Raw genomic sequence first — 24361 nt, 5'->3', positions numbered from 1 at the left:
CAAATCCTGAGTTCAAGTCCAGGCTAAGCTACATAGCAGGATCCTGCTTTGCCCACTCCCATTTCAGGCCCAAGTATGTTTGTCTCCAAATGTCCCCCAGAGCTCCTTGTCGAGGGATGGGCTGGTCTCCCCTAACACTATGACAGGAAGGGAAGAGATCAACAAAACAGCCCAGGAGTGAAAAACATTGTGTGTCCTTGAGAACTAGAAAGTAAACCATTGTTTCTTAATGTTTTCAAGATTTATTATGATGCCTGTGCTCATACTTCACCTTCATAGCTGAATAATACTCCATTGATTATCCTATTGCTATCCCACGGTATAAAATGCCTACAGTGAGACCAGAAAGCTGGTAATGAAAGCTCAATAGAGAATCCCAGCCAACTGCCTCAGCTTCCCAGGGTGCGTCTACTGGGAGACTGTCTGATCAGAGTTCTCTCCCTGCTATTTGTTCTTCGACTTGGAAGCCTCCCCTATGGAGACTCCTGTGCTCAGGACTCTCAATGGATCTGGTGGCTTCTATGCTCCCCTAGTTGATTTCTGCTTTATGCTCAAAACTCTCTCTTCAAAACCCCCAAAGTATATGTTATATTAACATTTAAGGGCTTACATTACATGAATTGATGGTGGGTTTTGGTAAACACAGTTCCAAGATTCACTTTCCAGACGATGCCACTCCCCATAGAGGCAGAGGGGTGAACACAGGCTTATGCCTTCACTGTCTTATGACTTCCATAAACAGGAAACCTGGGCTTCAGAGAATTCTGACTTTTTTTCCCCTCAAAATTCACCATCAAGTTAGGAAGCCCACAGACATAAAAAAGCTAAACAAGCAAACAAACAAAAACCATAGACTAAGGTGCTGGTGAGACAGCTCAGCAGTTTATAAAGTGCTTATCGCTCTTGTAAACAACAATGGAGGACTACTTAGCTATGACTTAGGATGAAGTACTAATGCAGGCAGCATAATAAATCTTGAAAACATTAAGAAATTAGATCCCAAAGGTAACACATGTGATCCCATTTTGCACTAATTAGCTTTGCTTTCTTTTTAAAAAAACAATTTGCGTGTGCATATATTCTATGTGCAGGTGCCTGCTGGGAGGCTCCTTGGGGGTGGAGTTGCAGGTGTCTATGAGCTGGCTTCCATGGGTGTGGGGACCTGAACCCCAGTCCTCCTGATTGAGCGGCAAATACTCTTAAGCACTGAGCCATCTCTCAAGCCCTCTTTTGCCCTCAATGGCTTTGCCAACCTGACACAGCCTAGAATCCTCTGAAAGCCTAGACCGAACAATCGCTTAGATCAGAAAGACCAAAGACCTGTAGCATTTCTGTGCGGGGATCACCTTAACCATTAATGGACATAGGAAGGCCCAGCCCACCGTGGGCAGCACCATTCCCCTCTCTGGTGGCTCTGAGCCATTAAGAACGATAGCTGGGGCTCTGGAGATGGCTTAGTGATTAAGAGTACACGTTCTTGCAGAAAACCCAAGCACAATTTCCAGCACCTATGTCAGGCGGCTCACAACTGCCCTTAAGCCCATCTCTAAGGAATCCAATGCCCTCTTCTAACATCCAAGGGCACCTGCACTAGCATACACAAGTCCACACATAGGCATACACATATAAATAACTTTTAAGAATAACTTAAAGCCAATCTGTAAGAAAGCCAGCAAAGTGTTTCCTCATGACGTCTGCCTTTGAGTTCCTGCCCTGATTTCCTTCAGTAATGGACGGTGACCCAGAAGTGTAATCCGAAACATCCCTTTCTGTCCCCACGTTGCTTTTGGGTTGCGGTATTTGTCCAAGCAAGAGCCGAACTGGAACACAGTTACATGGATTACACAGAAGAGGTAATCTGAAAGGACAGAGCAGATTTGTGCCCATCAGGGACATGGGGTGGGGGAATGGACAGCAAGTCTTTGCAGAGGCAGTTTGTTAGGATAGAAACCTTACAATATCAGATTGTGGTAACGCGGGTGTAACTCTGGATAAGCTTTGGTTCTTCCCCATTTTTGTGTGTGTGGTGTGCACAGGTGTGTGTGCATGTGTGCACACTCATCCAGAGTCTGAGGTTGGTGCTAGCAACCATCCTTCATTACTCTTCCACCATATTTGTTGAGCAAGGCCTCTCCATCAGACCTAGGCCTTGCACCTTGCTCTGGAGAATTCCGACTCCACCTTCTGAGCTAGAATTCCAGGGAGACATTTGCAAGGGTTCTAGGAATCCTAACTCTGGCTCTCAGTCTGGGATGCCAAGTGTTTTAACCAGTGAGCAATACCCCAGCCCTTACTTATTACTTAGTGAAGAATTCTTTACACTTCTTTTGTCATGGGAGAGGAGTGGGGAAGGGACGAATGCCATGGCATGCATGTAGAAGTCAGGGGACGGCTTCTCGCCACCATGTGGGTTCCAGGCACCTTCACCTGCGGAGTCATTTCACTGTCCCATGAATACACTTGTTAGAAATCTCTGAATTATCAATATTTTGTATGTATGTATGACTTATGTCAGTAAAGCTGTCCCTACAGAGTGTAAGACCCTGCGTCAGCTTTCCTTACCCAAGGTCCTCTCTTCAGCTCCTCCCAGGTCTATCCTTGGCTAACCTTCCCACTCTCATCTATTTCCCCTCAATACTGTCATTCCCACTTCCCTTTTCTATTCGGCTACACCTGAAAACGCTTTGCCTTCGAGTATATTCTGTTAAAAGCATCATACTTCCCACTTCTGTCTGGACTCTCCCTGTGGATCTATCACGAGTAAATGCTATTTTTCCCAAGACATCATTCCTACCTTCAGATCATGTGTGAATATGAAAACATCTGGCCCTCATGGCGGACTCTGAACTCCCCGGCCTGCTAGACAGTACCAATTTCAGTTCCAGAAGCAAACGCTTGTAAGCGCTCGGAAAATGTTCCTTGAATAAATGAATGACAAACACCCCCTGCTACTGACCAGAAACAGTGCTATTTTTTTTCCAACTAGTTTAATTGGTAAAATCCATACAAATGTAACTTGAGTTCTGGCCTTTAGAGACCAATAAAATGAAATAAAAATACAAATTTGGAGCCATCGTTGAGACTTAGAGAGATTACCATAAAGTAACATTTCATGGGGCCTGCAGGTCGGATACTTATCATTGTTGACTGGACATACTTACTGAAGTCAATACGCTTTTATTCCACGTATTAAATGTGTTGTTTAACTCTGGTAACCACAGCTGTGACTTAGTTAACGATCTCAATAAATCCTACTTAAATCAGAGACAGGAAAAAATTATGCAAATGAATTCTTATCTGTTTTTCTGCCCAAGGCATATTTGATAACAGATAAAACACACTCCAAATAGTCTATACTTAACAGTCAGAAAGCCATTCGAGGTTTATTTGGATCAAAATCAGATACAAAGAAGGGCTTGATATATTCACAAATGGTTTTAGTTCAGAAAGAAACTGCACATCAAAATGAGTCACAGGGAAGGGCTGGCACTGCCAGATGGGAGTGAATATAGAAAGCAGTTGTTAACACCCCAAGCCACAGACTAAGACAGACAGTAATAGATAACAACACGAGAGCTGCCCTGGATTCAGCCACAAAGTAAAAACTTTGGTTGAAAAAACAAAAAGGTCTTGGTCTCGAAGATGGCGATTTAAATGCGCCTGTAGTTCCAACGGGCCTGAAAATCCAACCAATCCACGGTCTTCTTCTGTGCAGCACCACACCCACATTCATCCGGGTAGATGGACACCGCCATCGGTTACATCTTGCAGCCAGACAAGATATCTTCCACTAATCTCTTGTAAACCCAGGCATCACCCTTCAGCCGCTGTCTCCGGATGCCCACCACGTCAGGTCTCTGCAGCTGGCACACTTCCAGTTCAAACTGCATTGTCACTTTGCCAAAATCAGACTGTGTCTGACACTTCAGTGTGTAACTGAAACACAAGGTACCAGGCAGTTAGGGAGCTGTGAGTATTCCGGATGATGCGAGAGGAGCTGGTGGGGAGATGTGGCATTATTTCCCTCTAAGCAATGCATTGTCCATACAGTTTCCAACTGGCCCGGCCATGCTGTAAGGCTGCGTAATGACCCTAGAATGTGGTGGAAAGCCTGAGCAGGAGCTCTCTCTCAAACCACAAGAAAACCTTCCTGTCACAGCTCCAGCAGTCACGCACGCCCGGGCAGCCTGGGATTTTTTTCGGTGTAATCCAGGAACATGAGGCCATTTCCACCATGTTCCCAACAAAAGAAAACAAGGGAACTTTAGGATATTCTTCTCTGAAACGTGTGACTTTCTCTTAAGTAAAGCTGAAACAATTAAGTTTCTAGAGAAAGATTTGCCTTCAAATTTTTCTAATGCAAGTGTAGAAGTTATGACTGCTGTAAGACTTTACAGTAGAAAGAAAAGCGAAGTGAAGCAGAGCAGGGAGCGGCCACCCCTGCTGGAAGCACAGGACATGCTGAGTCAGCGCGGCCGGGTTCCCTTCCTAGCAACACAAAACAGGGCTCAGACTATGAAAGTGGCATAGACTGAATTCACACAAATAAATTATTACTTTACATTTTAAATATCAGAGATATGTCTTACTGATCTTCAAAATATAAAAACCACGACAAACACTAGAGTTTACTTTAGATTTAAGTTCTCTAACTATTTAAGCATGTGTTCCTCAGAGGTATGGAAATTTTTTATTTCTTTTTTTGAGACAGGGTCTTGTGGCCTAGAACTTGTGAGAGAAACAGTTCAAGGTTAGCCCCTGCTACACACTGCTAAGGTTAGCCCCTGCTACACACTGCTACGTAGGACGTTGGAGGTTAGTGGAGCTACTGGAGATTGCCTCAAAAACAAACAAACAAAAAGAAAACCACCAAACAACAAGAAATACTTTCCATGTAGCCCAAACTAGCCTGGAACTTACTGTAAAGTTTAGTCTAGCCTCAAACTCACAATAATGTATGTGCCACTGGGCACAACTGTCACTGTTTTTATTCCTTGTGATGAAGTTTCACAAAACATTACTCTTTGTCTTAGTTACACTGACTTGGGGGCACTGACATAATGCCTTAGAAATAGACAACCGGTATGAGAAATGTTAAAAGGACCAGCCCATGGCGAAGGTCTTCACAGGAAAATGAAAGCTGTGTAGCTTTGTGGGAAGTAATCCATCCTTACTGAAGAGAGAATGAGCTATCATACATCACACAGGGAAGCTGAATGCTACCTTTCACTTTGTCACAAAGTAAAAGCAAATAGAAAGTAACAGAACAGAGAGTCAGGACCTTTTGGTGCTCAGGTCATCAGGAGGTCAAAGCTACTGATCTGCTGCTGAACCACAAGCCAAAGGAGAGATGATCCCCAGGCCTGGGAGATTCAGCCAGAGCTTCTGGGACCGGAGAAACACCACCACACATAGAGAGCACTAAGAGTGAGTTAGAGAAACATGCTCTAACGAAGCTGAAAGACGCAAAGCAAGAGCTCACATAGGAAACACATAGAGTCTGAGTGATGATACATTCACAAAGGATTGTCTAAAACCTTACTCTAGAATGGCCATTGTGACACAAGCCTGTAAACCCAGAGTCTGGAGGTGGAGGCAGGAATCGAAAGTTTAGGGCCACCCTAGATTTGTCAATTGAGTTCCAGGTCAACCTGAGATAAACTAGAACTTGGGGTGTTGAGGCAGGAGGATCAAAAGTTGAGGCCAGTCTGGACTACAATATAAGGTCCTGTCTCAACAGGCTAGAACAGAAAGTTGAACTCTGTATAAACGATCCTATCTGCATGCCATCTGTATGCTGCACAGCTGCTTTAATAAAGGCATTTAGAAGCTGCTATGATGGCATACTTTGTCACAACGTAAAAGCAAACCAACAGTAACAGAACAGAGAGTCAAGACCTTTTGCTTGCGAGGCTGAGGCAGTCCAGATCAGGGGTTCCATGCTGGTCTGGGCTACCTAGTTAGACTGTGTTTCAGATAAATGAGTGGGGCTGAAGAGGTGGCTCAGTGGCTGGGAGCACTGGCTGCTCGTAACCCAGGCTCAATTCTCAGCATTAACAGGACAGCTCACAATGATCTGTGACTCTAGACTGGGGGATCTCATGCTCTCTTCTGGCCTCTGCAGGCACCGGGCACACATGTGATAGACATATATACATGCAGGCAAAACAGCTATACATACAAAATTAAAATTAAAATTAAAATAATGAAGTCATTTTAAAGGCATAAATTACTGAAATTCTTAGAAATAGAAACAATTCACATGATCAGAAGAGACCTAGCCCCTCAGACCATGAGGCACACACGGAGCCTCTCAGCAGGGACATCAGCCAAAATAACTTCCTTAACTTACCAAAACTCCATGAGGTAGTCACGAAGACGTGATCTACAAATTTCCACTTGCCCAAGTGTCCTACTGGTTAAGATTTCAACGAATAATAGTACAATAAAGCAGAAAGTTACAGGGTGTACAGGACTGTCCTCCAACAAAGGGAAGTCCAGATTTCCCAACTCTGACCTTGAAAGTGGTGACCGCTGAGTGTTCTCAGCTCAAAAGAAAGTCAATATGAACGATGGCAGTGCCACAGCACCCTCTGGAGAGTGGCGGGGGCATTTCTAAGCGGGGCAGGAGGGAGAGAGAATCAAAATGCACTGGCAGGAAGGGAAGGCGCGCACAGCAGTGGGTGAGCTTCTTACCCTTTCTGCACGAAGTCCACGTTCTTCTTTGGAAGAATAGCCATGATTTCGTTCAGGAGCTGGTCGGGATTCACCAGTCTAGTTGTAGTCACATTGTAGTGCAGCTTAGGAAGAAAAAGGCTGAGTGAGGAGTCAAACTTCACATCGACACAAAAGCCCCAGGCAACACCTTTTCAAATAAGACCACTTCAAGAAAACATAGGAAGACCAGCCAGCCAGCCACACTAGCTGCATTAGCACAGCAGTAGGTAGTCAGGGGAGACTGTCTTCATCAGAAACATTCCCCCCATTAGAATACAAACCGTGTGTGTGTGTGTGTGTGTGTGTGTGTGTGTGTGTGTGTGTGTGTGTGTGTACACATGCCTACACATGTGCACACAGGTCTGCCTTCAGAGTCAAGGATAAAAAATGGGCTGTTGAAGTCTCCTTCTGTGGCTAAGGAAAGCTGCCAGGCAAATGAGGGGTGTTCCTCCATGGAGGACAGGAGAGGCCACTGTGTGAAGCTGTAAGGGTGAATAAAGCCTTGGAGATCCCAAGATACTGGAAATGCCAGATACAGGAACCAGCCCAAGAGAGAGACGTGTGCTACAGTCACCAAAGCTAAAAGGAATTGAGCTCTGAAGACCACTTTGACCTCAGACATGTCGATGCAGGATTGGCATTGCCCTGCTGGTCTTGGTCTTTGATCCAGCATTCCCTAGCTATGCCCTCTTTCCACCTTTTTGGTCATGTCCATTCTGTATCATTGTACGTTCAAAGTGTGTGATCTGCTTTTTGGGGTTGATTTACAGGGGTTAACAGTTAAAGAGATTGGTGTGAGTCTCAGAAGAGAATTTGAACTTTGAATTTTTAAGTTGTGTTAAGACCGGGACTTATGTTATGTGGGACTGAAGTCATGTTCTCATTATGGTATAGCTATAAGCCTGTGGGGGCCAACAGAATGTGGTGGTTGAATAAGAGTGGCCCAATAAGCTCATATATTTGAATGTTTAGTCACACAGAAAGTGGAACTGTTTCAACAGATTCTAAGGATTAGGTGTGGCTTTCCTGGGTAAAGTGTGTCACTGGGGGTGGGTTTCAGAAGCCCATGCACGGCCCAGAAGCTCTATTTCTTCCTACTGCCTGCAGATCACAGCTACTTCTCCAACTCCTTGCCTGCCATGCCTGCTGCCATGTTTCCCACTATGATGAAATGGACTAACCTCTGAAACTGCTAGCAAGCCCTCAGTTAAATGCTTTCTTTTATAAGAGCTGCCTTGGTCATAGTGTCTCTTCACAGCAATAGAACAGTAACTAAGACGCTTGTAACAGGCTGCTTCTTTCTTCCCCACCACGTATATTGCCTACATCAACAGATGAACCATTTTACAGTGTAACAGGATTATTAAATAAGATGCAAACCTCCCAGCCAGACCCAAGGGCCTTCCAGCCTGCCTTCCCAACCTGCCACTCACTATTTTCCTTAACATACTACAATGCAAAGTTCAGATCAGGACTGCCAGGATGGCTCGGTGGGAAAGAGTTTACTCCCAAGCTAGATGATCAGAGTTTGATCATCTCAGGACCCACATAGTAGAAGGAGACACCAGATTTCTGCAAGTGTCCTCTGCCTCCACATTCGTAACTATTTTTAAGCTGTTTTCCAGCCTGAAGCCAGCTCCTCCTCTCCCATGTATCGCCCATGTTTTCCTACCTCTATGTTGTCCTGTGACCAATCTGTGTGATGTTTGAATTATTTGAATTATAGTTATATGTTCTTTGAAGAACTATACCTAAATCACCCATTTTTTAGGTTTTTATTTTATGTTATGTGTCTGACTGTTTTGCTTGCATGTCTGTGCACAACATGTGTGCCTAGTGTCTGCAGGGGCCACAGGAGGACACCAGATCTTCTGAAAGTAGAATTAAGGGTGGTTGTGAGCCACCATGTAGGTGCTGGGAACTGAACTCAGGTCCTCTGCAAGATACAAATGCTCTTAACCACTGAGCCATCTCTCCAGTCCACCTCTGCATTCTTAAAGTCTACCACATAAGAACATGCAAGTATTAACTACTAAAAAAAAAAGTGTTTAAATGAACTAATAAGTAATTTTAAAAAGAAGAGTAAAGTTACTTTTTTGTTTTTTAAAAAGCAAAAGAAAAAAAACCAAAAAACAAAACAACAACCACAAACCCTGGCAAGATGGCTAAGCAGTAGGTAAGTGGTGAAAGGTGTTTAACATGTGCAGGAGGAATGCGTCAGTCTACCCTGACGGGCAGCCCACAGTGGCCCAGGCATGCACAACAGCTACGTCCCATTCAGCTACTGTGAAACTGCCCAACTCCTGGAGACAAATGATGACAGAACCCATGACCAGAGCAACCAATTGGATGATGCCAGCTACAGGGAGCGAGATGACAGGGACCAATGGGTCCACGTGATGGTATAAAAGCACACCCCATCCCACAATAATGAGTCTGTTTCTGCCTCTCACCTGACTCCCAGATTCTGTCACTGACTCTGCACCTGCTTACCCCTTACCACCAAGGACCACCATGAGGGGCCGAGGAGTAAGGCACCATACATGCACACCCGACACCCCGTGTTAGCCCCTGGGTCCTATGGATGGATCTGCAGTGGTGTGTACAATGTGGACCTTTGTCTCTCTCTTTCATACACAGACACACACACACACACACACACACACACACACACACACACACACACACACACACACACACATAGACACACACACACGGGAGAGGGGAAACAACCCAGACAGACAGCACAACACATGGTAATAACTGCACATGCCTGTGAGCCCAGCAATTGGAAGGCTGAGGGAAGAAGACTGCCCTGGTTTAAGACCAGCCTGGGATAGAGACCCCACCAAACAGAAGGGTGGGGCTAGATACGTCAGTTAAGAGTCAGCTTCTGAAATCTGTAATCGACTCTGGCCCACTTACCTTTCGCCTTCTTGGCCCATCTTTGGCAGAGCCCTTCTTCTTGTTCCTTGTAAGTGCAGTGAGAACCTTATCCAGTCCTCTCTCAAGGCTCCCAAACACATTGGTTCCTTTCCTTTTAGGGGTATCCTCCATGTGTGCCTGGTTGAGATCCACTTCCATTGAACGGCACCTTAAAAACCAGCACAGCACTAGTGGCACTGCCCTGTTGCCCTCACACTCCTGTGCCTGTCCCTCCACATACACCAAGGGCTACAGGCAGGTGTACCAGAGCCAGATCACCTCAACCCTCCTGGGGGAGGGTACACTAAAACCATCTCCCACAGATTAGACCTTCTCCCTGCCCAACCAGTCTACCTTTCCTGTCATTTTGTTTATTCATTTGGGAGATGTCAGAGATTGAACTTGGGTCCTCATTTATACCAAAACAGCATTCTCAATGAGCTATATCCTCACGCTTCTTTTTACTTTTTATTTTTGGGACAGAATCTTCAGTTACCCAGGCTGACCTTGAACTTGCAGTCCTACCTCAGCCTCCCAAGTAGGTAGGATTCAGGCCTATACTATGCCACAGGCTCAGCTCCTTCACTTTTCTGTTTAAATCAAACATAGGGACATCAGAATACCACATGTCCTCCCAGGGCCAACAACTGCTAATATGTTGTCAGTGGCTTTCTGTGTGTATATAGACAGTACAGATTAAGTACATAGACCACTTGCTTAGCCACCAGAAGCTATCACAACACTTCCACTCCGAAACACTTCTGCATACACCTCCAGTGAGTAAGAACGTCTTCTTACCCAACCACAGAATCAACAACATAAAAATAAAAACCTGATAAAACCTTCAACAGCATCCAATAGTCAGTCTATATTCTATTTTTCCCAAATAGATCATGCATCTAAGAACAATTACAAAGGCAATGAAGGCTCACCCACGCCTTGGGACTCCCCATCTAGGAGCAGTGAGTTAGTATTTCCCTTTGTGATCTAAATTAGTATTCTTACCATTTGAGGGAAAGCTGACGGTTACTGTACATCTACACTCCACCTGCAGAAATAGACCTAAGTGGCCTTGCAGAAGGACGTAATGGCAGGGGTGGGGTCCCCGTCTTCCCAGCTTGCTCATCAGGTTCATGATGCCATGCTGCTCCGGAAGCCACACCCAGCCCCAGAGCGTCCTCATGCACAGCTATCCCTACATCCAGCTGTGTCTGTCTCAGTTCCCACTGCAGGCTTTTCTCCCAGATGAAAAGAGTAATCCCAGAACCTACACTGCAGAATGGAGTCGGAAAAGTAACACTTACCTCCTCTCAGGGCTAATGACATTTGTCGTTAGCGTGTCTGCTCCTGCGGAATTCACCGGCGTTCTAACCTGGGTTTCTCTCAGGCACTGCGTTCTAGCTATTAGAAAAACAAACACGGGGTTGGGGATTTAGCTCAGTGGTAGAGCGCTTGCCTAGGAAGCGCAAGGCCCTGGGTTCGGTCCCCAGCTCCGGAAAAAAGAACCAAAAAAAAGAAAAAAAAAAAAAAAAGAAAAACAAACATAAACCACATGCAGCTGACATGGCTCCAACATGGTCCGCCACACATGTGCATCAACAGATCTGACTAGTGTCTTTTATGGTCTAAACTTTATATTGCTGGGGTTGGTGGCGGAGTGCTCTACAGCTCCATCAGCTGTACTGAGTGGACCAGCACTTGCCTAGCATGCCAAGGTCCCGTGTTCAATCCCAGCAAACACACATGTACACAGGTTTTATTCCCTTTAATGGTAATAGTGATAACAATTTTTAAAATATTTTTTAAGATTTATTTATTTTATGTACATGAGTACACTGTAGCTGTCTTCAAACGCACCAGAAGAGGGCATTGGATCCCATTACAGATGGTTGTGAGCCACCATGTGGTTGCTGGGATTTGAACTCAGGACCTCTGGAAGAGCAGTCAGTGCCCTTAACCACTGAGCCATCTCTCCAGCCCCCAATTGATAACATTTTCAAGGTGGGGGTTTTATTTTGTTTTTAACTAATAAATTCTATTTTCCCTAGTTTTACAAGAACACTAAAAAAGTTAGTTAAAAAAATATTCATCTTTGTATTCTAACAGAACATGCTACCATACATTGCTGCCCTATGACAACTACCACAGCTTGGACATGTAGGAGTCACACACAGGAATTAATATTCAGGTCAAAAAAAAAGTAAGATGCACTAGTGGGAGCTGCCACTTGCTCTCTGTGGACACTCTGTGTTTAAGGAATAACAGCCCATAATATCAAGCTTCTCACTAACACAATGTTGCAGGGACAAGCTGTGTAAACTACATTTCTAACTGTCCACATTCCAAAACCCTTTACGATCACTTTAAACGTATCAATAATAAATAAGTACAATAAAAAAACTATATAGCCAAAAGGTTCTTTTTCTTTTTAATTCCTGAATGAGGTTTGGGAAATGGCTGAGTAGGTGTGTGGTTTGAATATGTGTGGCCCAGGGAGTGGCACTGCCAAGAGGTATGACCTTGTTGGAGAAAGTGTGTCACTGTGGGAGTGGGCTTTGAGACCCTCCTCCTAGCTGCCTGGAAGCCAGTCTTCTGTTTGCCTTCAGTTCCTCCAGCACCATGCCTGCCTGGACGCTGCCACACTTCCCACTGTGATAAAGGCCTGAACCTTGGAACCTGTACGCCAGCCCTAATTAAATGTTTGCCTTGGTCATAGTGTCTTTTCACAGCAATGGAAACTAAGACAGTTGCTGGCTATGAAAACATGAAAACTTGAGTTTAGGTCCTCAGCACCCTGGTGAAAAAAAGGCCTGGTGTGGTCTGGCATGAACTTCAAATCCCATCACTAGGGAGGCAGAGGCAGAGATGGGGGCTCCTATGTTTGATGCTCACCAGCTTAGCCTAATAAGCTTCGGACCCACAAGGACTGTCTCAGTAAAGTGGCTCCTGAAGGCTGACTTCTGGTCTGCATATTCTCTTTCTCTTTCTCTTTCTCTTTCTCTTTCTCTTTCTTTCTCTCTCTCTCTCTCTCTCTCTCTCTCTCTCTCTCTCTCTCTCTCTCTTCCCTCCCTCCGTCCCTCCCTCCCTCCCTCCCTCCCTCCCCACCAGGCAAAATGGTACACATCTACAATCCCAGCACTTGGGAGACAGAAATAAGAAAACCAAGAGTTCAGGTTATTTTCACCTACGCAGGGCCAGCAAGTCTATGGCCAGCCTGAGCTACATGAGACACAGTGTGAAAAGACAAAGACGAGCTGGGCAGTGGTGGCACATGTCTTCAGGCCCAGCACTCTGCTGCATACATGGATTACTTGTCTTGGGGAGATCCAATCCTAGCAAGCTGGCCTCATACTGACACAGTAGAATGTGTCCAGAAGAGACAGCAACCAAAACACTAAGTGTCCTGGAGAGATGATTCAAAAACTGGTAGACATTACACCAAAGAAGACACCAAGAGAAAGAAGAGTCACCTGAAGGCTGGGAAGGAATCAGACTCCCCTGCCTTCTGGACTCCAGAGTACTGCCACAGGGCAGGACCCAGTTATCAGGAGAGAGAACCAGACAGTAAGAAGAGCTCAACAGAAACTCCAGCCTGGGTGAGTCCCAGTGCAGTTGAAGTAGGCTGAACCAGTTGAAGTAGTGCATGACCTTGGCAAAGCACACTACTCCTCTAAGTCTCAAGTTCCTACACATGGAAACACGACAGTTGCTCTCCTACTGCTATGACTCAGTCACACAAAGGTGACAGAAGGGCTGGAGAGATGGCTCAGCAGCTCAAAGCGCTGGCTATGCTTCCAGAGAGGCCTGAGGTTGGTTCCCAACACCCACACTGGGTGGCTGTAATTCCAACTCCAGGGGGTCCACCCTCTTCAAGTCTCCTTGGGTACACACACACACACACACACACACACACACACACACACCCCTAATATAAATCCTTAGATGTGGAAAAGAAAGTAACAGCACCACTGTGAGTTACAAGTATCATCCCCGTGTCCACTAATTCAAGTATGTATGATAAAGGCAGCTGCCCGATCCCTGAAGCCAGGGAACAAGGCTACTTATTTCCAAATGCCAGTGTGTCATTTAGAACTGTAAGAATTCCGTTTGAACCTTTAACTCTCTGCTCAATTCTCTTAGCAAATACCTTTTGCAGGTGCTGTGAACTGGGTTGGTGAGGTGAGTATTTCTCTCTTATACTGGTTCCGACTAACTGGAATCTTCGGCTCAGAAAACACGAATTGCTCTTGATTCTTCACAGAAGACTTGGGAGTGCACACATTCTCTTTGTCCTTTAACTTATTGGCCAGTGCTCTGCATACCACTGGAGTTGGTGATTCACATTCAACATGATTTGATTCTGCCCAGTGTTTGGTAAACTGGAGGGAAAAGGAATCCCAGATAAAGGACACTAAGGAAAAGTCTACTTCTTTACAATATATCTTAATAATCAGCAAATTCCTTGTACTGTTCTTATTAAAAGTCAAGGCCACCAAGAAGACACTGCTGGCACACCAGGATGCCTGACAGTGTCTTCAGTTCTCCTCGGCCTTTTCTACTGGTAGGGATTGCCCCAATGCTGAGAATACACAGCCTCTACGTCATGATTCTTAACACCTACATTACCATGGTTTGACTCTAATATGTACCAAAAAAAGAAAGTTTTCTCAATGATTGGAACAAAAAGAAAGTATTAGAATACTCTTTGCCAGGTGGTGGTGGTGGCACACGCCTTTGACCCCAGCACTCAGGAAACAGAGGTAGGTGGATCGCTGAGTTCTAGGGCAGGCTGGTCTACAGAGTAAGTTCCTGGACAGTCAGGGCTACACAGTGAGACCCTGTCTTGAAAAACAAACAAACGAACAAACAAAAATTCTAGCAGGGGCTGGGGGGTGGCTCAGTTAGAAAGTGACTGTTGTGTATGCATGAGGACCTGTGCTCTGGCCCCAACACCCATGTAAAAGCTGGGTGTGATGCTGTCTGCAACCCTGGGGAACACGCTGACACAGGCAGATCCCTAAAGCACAGCAGCGAGTCGTTCTAAGTCAACTGCTGACGTTGTGCTGTGCAACAGCACAGAATCAACAGAGATAAAGCCATTACGGCTACCCGGGAATTTTAATGCAAAGGCATAGTAACTTTTTAAAAATTACTTGTGCATAATGGTATAGGTGGGGCATGAAGGGAGTATGTCTAGGAGCTATACTGTACGTTCTTGGGGAGGCAGGGGTGCTCTCTCTCTCTCTCTCTCTCTCTCACACACACACACACACACACACACGCTCATGTGCACGTGTGCAGGAGGGAGGAGATGACGGACTCATTAGAATAATTCACAGCATTTTCAGGAACCATTAGAAAGGGAATCAGCAAACTGGAAACAGGTGGGTAAAATTACTCTGAGGAACAGAAAACAAAAACAGAATAAAGACAAAATCTCATATTTAAAAAAACAGCTGTAAAGTCCCATATTTAGTGGAAAACTTTGAACCACACACCTAAGAAGTCCAACAAACTTAAAGTAAAATTAAAATTTCAAACAAGGAGGAAAACCTATCTGCCTGCTGCTGCCTGAGTTAAGAGGAAAAGGAGTTCACAGAAAGGACATGGGAGACCTGGGAGAGGGCAACAGAACGACGGTGTCACAGTTTTGGTGGCTCTGCATTGTAAAGCACAGACTAAACACTAAAGGGTGAATTTCAACATTTAACCACATGCGAATCACAGTTCATTCAAAGACGGGAGAGGCAATGAAGTGCTCCACAATGGAATCTTGGTTTTCTTAACTTTGAAACCACTGACTTCTCTCTCATTAATATTCCAATAATCTCTCGTTAATGTCTTCAGTGGCTCAGAGATTAAATAACTCTACAAGCACAGACTTGATTTCCTGTTAGGCTAGATGTGTTTATAATTAAGACATGCATTCTGCTTTAAGTAGTAATAAAACTACCCACCTGTGGTGTCTGGGGAGCTAGTAAATTATCTTCACACAATTCATAGTCTATTAATCCAGCCACACAGCTATCGCCACTTGTGGACATATCTTCCAGGCTCAGGTTCTTTGACTATTAATTTAACAAGGCAAAAGAGGTTAGCAGTAACAACACTAGGGTTCACACTTTACAACAGCGCATCCCAAGCACAGGGAGAAACTGTGGGAGCAGAAACAGAGACAAGCTGGATATTATATGGAATCCAACGGACTTAGCTTGTCACTCTTACACAGCAGTGTTAGACACGCATGTGCAGATTCACAAAGGAAGTCTCAAAAGCAGAAGCTGGCAAGGACATAACTCTTGACATTGAGGAGCATGGACCAGGAGCCAGCAGCATGGCTCAGTAGGTAAGAGCACTCGTCCTGCAGTCCTGGTGACCGGAGTTTGACCCCTAGAACTCATGTGGGTGGAAGGGAAGAATTGACTCCACCACGCTGTCCTCCAACCTCCAAACTCCTGCCATGGCGTGTACGCCCATCCCCACGCATACATTACACACACAACCTCAATCAAAAAGTTATCCCCAAAACTTTTATTTTATGTTTAAGGGTATTTTGTCCGCATACAGGTCTATGTGGCACATGCACGCATGGCACCTATAGAGGCCTAAAGGGTGTCAGGTCCCCTAGAGTTGGAGTCCCAGGTGGTTGTAAGGCACCATGAGGTGCTGAGGACTAAACCTGGCTCCTCTGGAAGAGCGGCCAGTGTTCCTCACCACCGAGCCATCTCTCCATCCCATTAAGAAAGAGAACATTAAAAGCATAAAGTACGAGTATGCTTGTCATTTCAGCCAGGAGTAAATTAGTTTTATGAAAGATTACCCATAAATAGACACTCGGGCCCTATGCTAACACTTTGTCCATAAACAGGACACGTGGGCCCTATGCTAACACTACCAGCAGAATACCTTGCTTTCCTTCATCCTTTCCCTGTACAAACTCAAAGTATGTTAGACATAGCCTGAAGGCTGAGGCTGTGGAGACTACCACTGAGTTTCTAACACCTACATTCCTGTGCCCCAGACTTACAGCTGACTGAGTTCAAGGCCAAGTCTCCTTTTATCTGGACTGCTCAAAAGGCCCCCTCTACTTACCCGACAGTTCTCCAGGGTTGCCAGTTACTATCAGAAGAACTCACCCCTCAGACAGAATGCTAGGCTGGGAAAATACTAATGCTAAGTCTAGGGCAAGCCAGGAAAAGTTCAGGGTTGTACAGAGGATGGCAGCAATGATTCTATAGTAGACAAAAACCACACACAGCATCCCTGACTGAACGGTTCTCGCTTTCTGTTGCTGTTTTTTTTTTTTTATTTTGAGAGCGTTTCAGGTATAGCCCCAGCTGCCCTGGAACTCACTCTGTAGATCAGACTAGCCTTGAACTCAAGAGATCTGCCTTCCTGTCTCTCAAGTGCTGGGTTTAAAGGTGTGTACCAACACGCCCGACCTCTAAACAATTCTATGGGGAAATGTTTTTCTAACTTGACATTTAGTTATTTGAGTGTGTGTTGGTTCAAACATGAAGAGGACAGCTTATGGAACCTGAGTACCCAACTCAGGCTGTTAGGTCTGGTGAGCCCAATTTGGTGTCTGAGCTCTGCCAATTACATTTATCACTATTCTCCCTTTCTTCCATTTTTCTAAACTCAAACTCAACTGCTGATCCAGTTTGGATCTCCCAATGGTGATCACTCCTATTTCCCACAGTCCTCACAGCAACTACTTAATCTGGAACCCATCTACTGACGTTTAGAGTCCTTCCTTATGTTTCTGTGCATGTGTTTTCCCTCAGCACAGCTATCCCAAGAGCAAGTACAACTCAAATAGATCTCTTCTCCAAATCCAGTGCCTGACAACACTACTGTTGAAGACTGTGTGGTCTTCAGTGATTCCTGACTCAGACTTTATTATTATCTCTTTGAAAGTGCCATCAATTGATTGGTAAGTCAGAATTACTTATTCTATTAAAAACAAAACCACAGAAAAGAGGCCATCCTATCAGGGTGCAAAGAGACCATACAACCTGTTCATGTTCACTGATAAGCACAAACACCATAATAGAACTCGAAAGGTGGATCTGCTTATTTTCTGGTCATTAAATGTCTATCTGCTATAAAAATTGATCCAGCAATATGATTGCCCAAATAATACAATTATTAGGAATATTTACTATGTAATGGATGGAAGATAAGAGGATCTTCTCAGATCTTCCCACTTGGATACTTTATGTATCAAAGAAGCCATCCACTAAGACCATACAAAGGCAGAGATAAGAAAATCCAAAGGCGGGGTTGGGGATTTAGCTCAGTGGTAGAGCGCTTGCCTAGGAAGCGCAAGGCCCTGGGTTCGGTCCCCAGCTCCGGAAAAAAAAGAAAAAAAAAAAGTCCAAAGGCTCAGGAAAATGCACCAGGGATCTTAACTGAATATATTTGGCTAAAGTAATTATTCTCAATGTAGAGGTAAATCGGACCCTTCTACACTTACCCTGATCAGAAACAAAGCTCATGTTTGTATGTCTTCCTAGACCCAAATGAATCTAAAGTTAAAGGATTTGACCACAGCAGTGAGAAAGGTGACTCACTGTACATGCAAGCAGGAGCACAGGGCATTCACAGCCTAATAGAACTCTCTAAACCTCCACAGGAAACAGGCTGGGGGGGGGGGGGATGCCTCACTCCTCAGACTGTACAGTGGTCATCTGCACTGATACCCTTATCCTGAGTTTGGTCAAAACATCAAGAAGGGAGGGAAGACAGGAGATGGCTGAGGCCTGTCAGGACCCCAACATCCACCTGACCCTAACTCATGACTCTCAGGCCAGAAAAAAGTTCTAAAAGAGAAATTAAAACAAGCTGGAGACAGATGATTCAACTAGAGACCATGAGATAGTGGGTTTAACTTATTTTAAAAAGTTTTGAGATCTTAAAAAAAGGCTTACTTTAGGGCCTTAATTTATAACCTAAAGTTATATTAAATAAATAAAAAGAAGGTCAACTGTGGCTTTCTGAGGATAACAAAAATACATTTTCCATTCTGGTTTTTCCCTTTTGTTCTCTGTGATACTAGGGATCAAACCCAGGGCCTGAGGCATGCATGCCAAATGAACCCTGTACCACTGAACAATGGCTGCACCCTAAGGTGTGTTCCCTAGTACTGCAATCATCAAACTGCAGACTGAATTAAACTGAGTGAAGACTGTATTACAGCACCCCACACTCACCTGACAAAGCGTTCAAGCAGTCTGTTGGGTCTCATTCTGTACCCACAGCCTGGCCTGAATTCATATATGTAGCCCATGCTGGCTTTGGAACACACAGTAATTCTTCTGCTTCAGCCTCCCTCAAAAACAGTCAGTTAGGGCTGGAGAGATGGCTCAGTGGTTAAGAGCACCGACTGCTCTTCCAGAGGTCCTGAGTTCAAATCCCAGCAACCACATGGTGGCTCACAACCATCTGTAATGAGATCTGATGCCCTCTTCTGGTGTGTCTGAAGACAGCGACAGTGTACTTATAGAAAATAAGTAAAAAAATCTTTGAAAATAAAAAAAGAAGTCAGTTAAATTTTAAGCAGTGGGGGGCATGCAGGGCACCAGAGAAATAGCTTACTAGGAAAAGCTGCTTGTCTAAGAACAGAATTCAATCCCCAGTGACAATCCGTTGTTAAAGGCTATCCTCTGAGCACCTGCATGCTGTGGCACGAGTGCACACGCATGCAAGCATCACTCACACACACACACACACACACACACAGAGACAAACAAATAAATAAATGATATAAAATAGATCTCAACTATGGAAGAGAGAACTAAACAGAAAACAAATCTGAGCTAGGAGTCTAGGAGGAATGACACGTTGCTTGCAATATAGAAACTCCATAACTGTAAACATCACAACAAAGGAAACACATAAAAAGAATCACAATTTGATTAAAACCATCTCTGGTAGAGGGGCTGACGTTGCTCGAGCTGCGACAACTGCAGCAACCCCAATCTCCACAGCACCCTAAGCGTGAGAGTCTAGCAAAGCACCCCTGCCACATGAAACGCCGCACTCCATGTATCCGCAGGCTCGACTCCTTTCAAAGCCCTGTCAGTACGCAAAGCAGAGACGGGAAAGACACATTGAAGAATTAACTTTATCCAGGGCACAAGAGATGGTTCAGTGCATAAAAACACTGGCTTTTCTTACAGAAGACCTGGGTTCAACTCCCAGCGCTCAGAAAGCGGCTGACATCCTCCATCTTTAACTCCAGTTCCAGTGGATCTGACATCCTCTTCTGGCCTCTTCCAGCACCAAGGAACACACAATGCATACACACACATGCAAACAAAACACTCATATACGTTAAAATAAGTAAGAAAGTAAATCTTTAAAAAAAGAGCGATTATATCATCTATAGCTAGTAGGCTTATAAGTAAATCCTATTATTTTCTTTTAGTTAATCTATTTCTCAATAAGCAAGATGTGCTATAAAAGAACAAAAGAGGGCAGAGGAAGTGTTTTTTAAATGCCATATTAAGTTCAGAACTCCCATTTTTCTCATCAGATCTTTAACCAATTGGAAAGAGCTCAGTGGGCGAGCACTTGCCTCGCACGAGCAAGGCCTGGGTTTTGATCTCAGCACTGCAGAAGAAACAAGCACTTCCTTGCACCTGCACTGGCTTACTGGGTCTGCTCCTGAATAAGGCCGCAGGCGAGATGAGCAGGTCACACACGGGCCTTCTACAACTTGCCTTTGGAGTGGTGCTGGTGGTCCCACCAGAGAAGGACAGAAGCTGCAGACGAGCTGGCTTCCCTCGAGCCTTCTTGGCTAGAAGCAGAAGGTAGGTGGCTGTGAGGTGATCATACTGCCACTGAAGAAAAAGGAAATCAGGCAGTTAAAGCACTCACATATGTGAAGAGATAGTATTCTATTTTAAATTATTTTCCTCAATGCAACAGGCATTCAGAATTCAGTCGATAGCTTTGCAGACGTGATATTTACCATTTCTCCACATCATGCCTGCACACCTACAACTACCCTGCACAGAAAGAACTTCTAAACACTTGAAAGCTATTTTGTTTCAACTGCATATTTCTAAGTTAATTTCCTTTGTAGTTCTAATTGTTTTGTTTTTAGTCATTCCCCACAGAATTCTTAATATGGAAAATAAAAATTTTGCTTTATTACATCTTTCCTACATACATCTTCCCATCTCCTCCTCTGGTAATTTCATCATTTGCAACTAAATCAAATTTACATCATTATGAGTTTATAAGTAGTATTCACAACTAAATAGGGGTAAGGTCTTAAATATTGTATTGTTATCCCAATACCACCAGTCAGAATAGAGACAAAGAGGTGGCCAAGAAGGTATTAGGGCCTTCTAGTGGAATTTCAGAAAGCTGGGAGAGGACCACAAAAGTCTCAGAGATAAAAACTAAGGCCATAATACACAAAGGCGTAAGAGCTAGACTCTGTGTGTGTGTGTGTGTGTGTGTGTGTGTGTGTGTGTGTGTGTGTGTGTGTGTGTGTGTTTATATCATTGTTAACTGTGTAACAGTCTGTTTGAGATACAGGGTTAAGGAAGTAGCTCAATGATAAGAGTACTTGCCTAGCACGTGCAGGACTGAGTCCCATACCCAGCACCATAAAAGTAACAATAAGATATTGGGGAAGTTGTATGCAGAGTATCTAAGACAGTAACAGGGAGGTCCTCAGAACAGCACCACCACATCCAGGATTAACGCCTTAATGACAGAGATACTGGCTGGCTATAAGCCCAGCCAACAAACCACACAAGAACTAAAGACAAAAGGATACTAAAACAGAAGAGAAGTCAGTCTCGATACTTACATTTTTCTTTTTGATGTTTTAGAACTGTGCCCCTGCTGAAATTAATTTTTTAAGTTTATCATTCTTCTAATTCTACCACAAATTATAACATTCATGGCACATTGGCTAACCCACATCCTCTCTTCTCCCAAAGACATTCCCCATATTGGCATTCCCTGAGCCACCTGCCAGTCTAGCAACGTTTTTCTCCTCCATGCTACAATGTACCCAAGTGTTCATCTTTCTTGATTGACATTCTTGTGGTAGAAATCACCCTCCAGTAACTTTCTGAGGGTTGACATGAGGTAAATGTTTTGAAATTGTGCATGTCTGATATATGACAGCATTCTGTCCTTATGACTGATTCTGGTTTGGTCAAGTAAAGAATTACAGTTTAGAAGATACTACTTCTTTTGATTCTAGTATAGCTATTTTTAAAAAGTCTAATGGTGGTGGCATAAGTCTTTGATCCTAGCATTTAGGAAGCAGAAGCAGGAGGATCTCGGAGTTTGAGGCTACCCTGATGTACAAAGCAAGTTCCAGGAGAGCCAGGGCTACACAGAGAAACCCTCTCTTCAAAACACACATACAGGCGTTGGGGATTTAACTCAGTGGTAGAGCACTTGCCTAGGAAGTGCAAGGCCCTGGGTTTGGTCCCCAGCTCCGAAAAAAAGAACCCAAAACAAACAAACAAACAAAAAAAAAAAAAACACACACACACATACAGACAGACCAATTTACATACACACAGTCTAGCTCCCATGCCTTTATGTATGACCTGAGGTTTTGTCTCTGAAACTTTTTTGGTCCTCCCCCAGCTTTCTGAAATTCTGCTAGAAGAGGCATTGACTGGCCCCTCTCTGTTCTCATCCACCATGCTAATCCTGGTTAATTTTCTTTGATGGTTCCCCTGACCCCTCTATTACTATAATAATATGCATGATACGTCTTTTTGAAAACTTCTTAACTTCACTTTCAAACACTTCTGCTGAGTTTTTTATTCCCATGGAGAGTTTAGAGCTCTGAGAGCTAGCACTTAGAAAGCTCATGAACACACTGTAATCCTCCTCAAGAACTAACTGGCATTCCTTATTTCAGAGACTATTATCTTTGACCCATCTCCCATTCCCTGCACTACCATTACAGTATCTTTCCATTTTCTTCCTTCTTCCTTGTAGACTGACCTTTCCCAGAATTCTAGAGCGCGAGTCAGTGTCCTCTATTACCTCTTCCCTCCAAACATGGAGCTGTCAGCTTTCTCAACTTCTTTTGTCCACTACAACCTATTTCATAAATTTAAAATAATGTCTTCACATCCCTTTGTCTCCTCTTTATATATGTATTCTGGAAAGCTTTTGACTTTTTAAATCCCTTTCTATTGTTTTAGTGAGATTTCAGGAAATATTTACAGACTCAAAGTAAATTCTGACTATGAGCTTCTATCCTTACCACCCCTAATGATAAATTAAGCATGATTTTTGTTAATTTTATCAGTTAATATTTTACACAGGTTTACATGTAATAGATGACTTGAAATTTTCATGTTGGTCCTTTCAATCTAGAAAGAGCATAAAATACTGTATATTGTGATAATTCACAGTGAAATTCTGACTACACACATCATAGCAAGGGGGGCAAAAGAGACTTCAGAGGAAGAACTGCAGAACTGGGTGAAAATAATAAGCATCTTTCCTTTTCCCCAAATTATACTAAAGATCTTCCCATCCATTGTGTTACATGTGCAGGCCAACTTTTGAAAACACACTAAGGGCTGTAGGGATGGCTCAGCGGTTAAGAGCACTGACTGCTCTTCCAAAGGACCTGAGTTCAATTCCCAGCAACCACACCCATGTGTAATGGGATCTGATGCCCTCTTCTGAGGTGTCTGAAGACAGTTACAGTGTACATTAAGTAAGTACTTTTAAAAACGCACCAAAACAAAAACAAAAACAAACCCTGTTTGAAAGACACAGGATAAGAAAGAAGTCAGGGGAGCTGGAATATACATCAGTAGAACAGCACTCATCTGGCACACCTGAGGCCCTGGGTTCAATCCCCAGTAGCACCCCCAGTCGAAAGGGGGTCTGTCATTTACTAACCTAGTCCAAGCATAAATTTGAACAGACTTTCCATTCAGCTTTTTTTTTAAGATTTATTTTATTTACATGAGTACACTGTAGCTGTCTTCAGACATACCAGAAGGCATGGGATCCCATTACAGATGGTTGTGAGCCACCATGTGGTTACTGGGAATTGAACTCGGGACCTCTGGAAGAGCAACCAGTGCTCTTAACTGCTGAGCCATCTCTCCAGCCCTCTATTTAGCTTTAAGAATACCCCTATGTTCCCTGGTGGAATTACCTCACAATAATTTATGCATCTTCTCTAAACATGCCTATGTTTTCTCTTTCCCTTGGGAAAAAAATAAAAATAAAATAAAATAGAAATAACTTTAAACGTTTTGGGTCATAGTCACTCTGAACTTCTCCTGATGCAATGTGATGCACAGGAACCTGGTAGGAGAGAGGTCGGTAGAACAATACAGTAGTTTCCCTTTTGTCTCCTTACCTTTTCGGTCACTCCCAACCTTTGAAAGTAAATGTCTGATACTGATAGGTTTCCCTCTTAGAAAAAAATCTTCTATCTCTAGAAAACTATAAGCACTTTTAACTTTTGCAAAGTTTACTTGGGGGAGTGTACACATCTGGAAGTCAGAGGGTCCACAGCCTCCTTCTACTATATAGGATCCAGTCAGATTTTCAGGTTTGCAACAAGCGCCTTTAACCACTGAGCTATCTTGACAACTGACCACTCCTCCCGGTTTTGCTGAGAGAGGGTCTCTGCATAGCTCTGGCTATCCTGAAACTTGCTATATAACCCAAGCTAGCTGGGAACTCATAGAGATCGGCC

General features: G+C 44.0%; 1 protein-coding gene across 4 annotated transcripts in view; it reads right to left on the bottom strand.

The window, feature by feature from the left end:
* Window positions 1-3354: 3354 nt before the first annotated feature.
* Melk (maternal embryonic leucine zipper kinase) overlaps window positions 3355-24361 on the bottom strand; it is a 60256-nt gene continuing 39249 nt past the window's right edge. For 3 of the 4 annotated variants that reach the window (XM_087549674.1, XM_087549675.1, XM_087549676.1), the window contains exons 13-19: window positions 20370-20489; window positions 15600-15710; window positions 13790-14021; window positions 10947-11043; window positions 9643-9811; window positions 6697-6800; window positions 3358-3936 (exon numbers count right to left, since the gene is read on the bottom strand). In XM_087549674.1, the coding sequence (XP_087405800.1) occupies window positions 3759-3936; window positions 6697-6800; window positions 9643-9811; window positions 10947-11043; window positions 13790-14021; window positions 15600-15710; window positions 20370-20489 (1011 nt within the window). In that variant the 3' untranslated portion in view covers window positions 3358-3758. 4 annotated transcript variants of the gene reach the window in all.

The sequence above is a fragment of the Rattus norvegicus genome, chromosome 5, assembly GCF_021556685.1.
Source record: "Rattus norvegicus strain SHRSP/BbbUtx chromosome 5, alternate assembly SHRSP_T2T, whole genome shotgun sequence".
In the NCBI taxonomy this organism is placed as follows: Eukaryota; Metazoa; Chordata; class Mammalia; order Rodentia; family Muridae; genus Rattus; species Rattus norvegicus.
The sequence above is the reverse complement of the archived record's forward strand: the minus strand, read 5'-3'. Positions and strand labels throughout refer to the sequence as shown.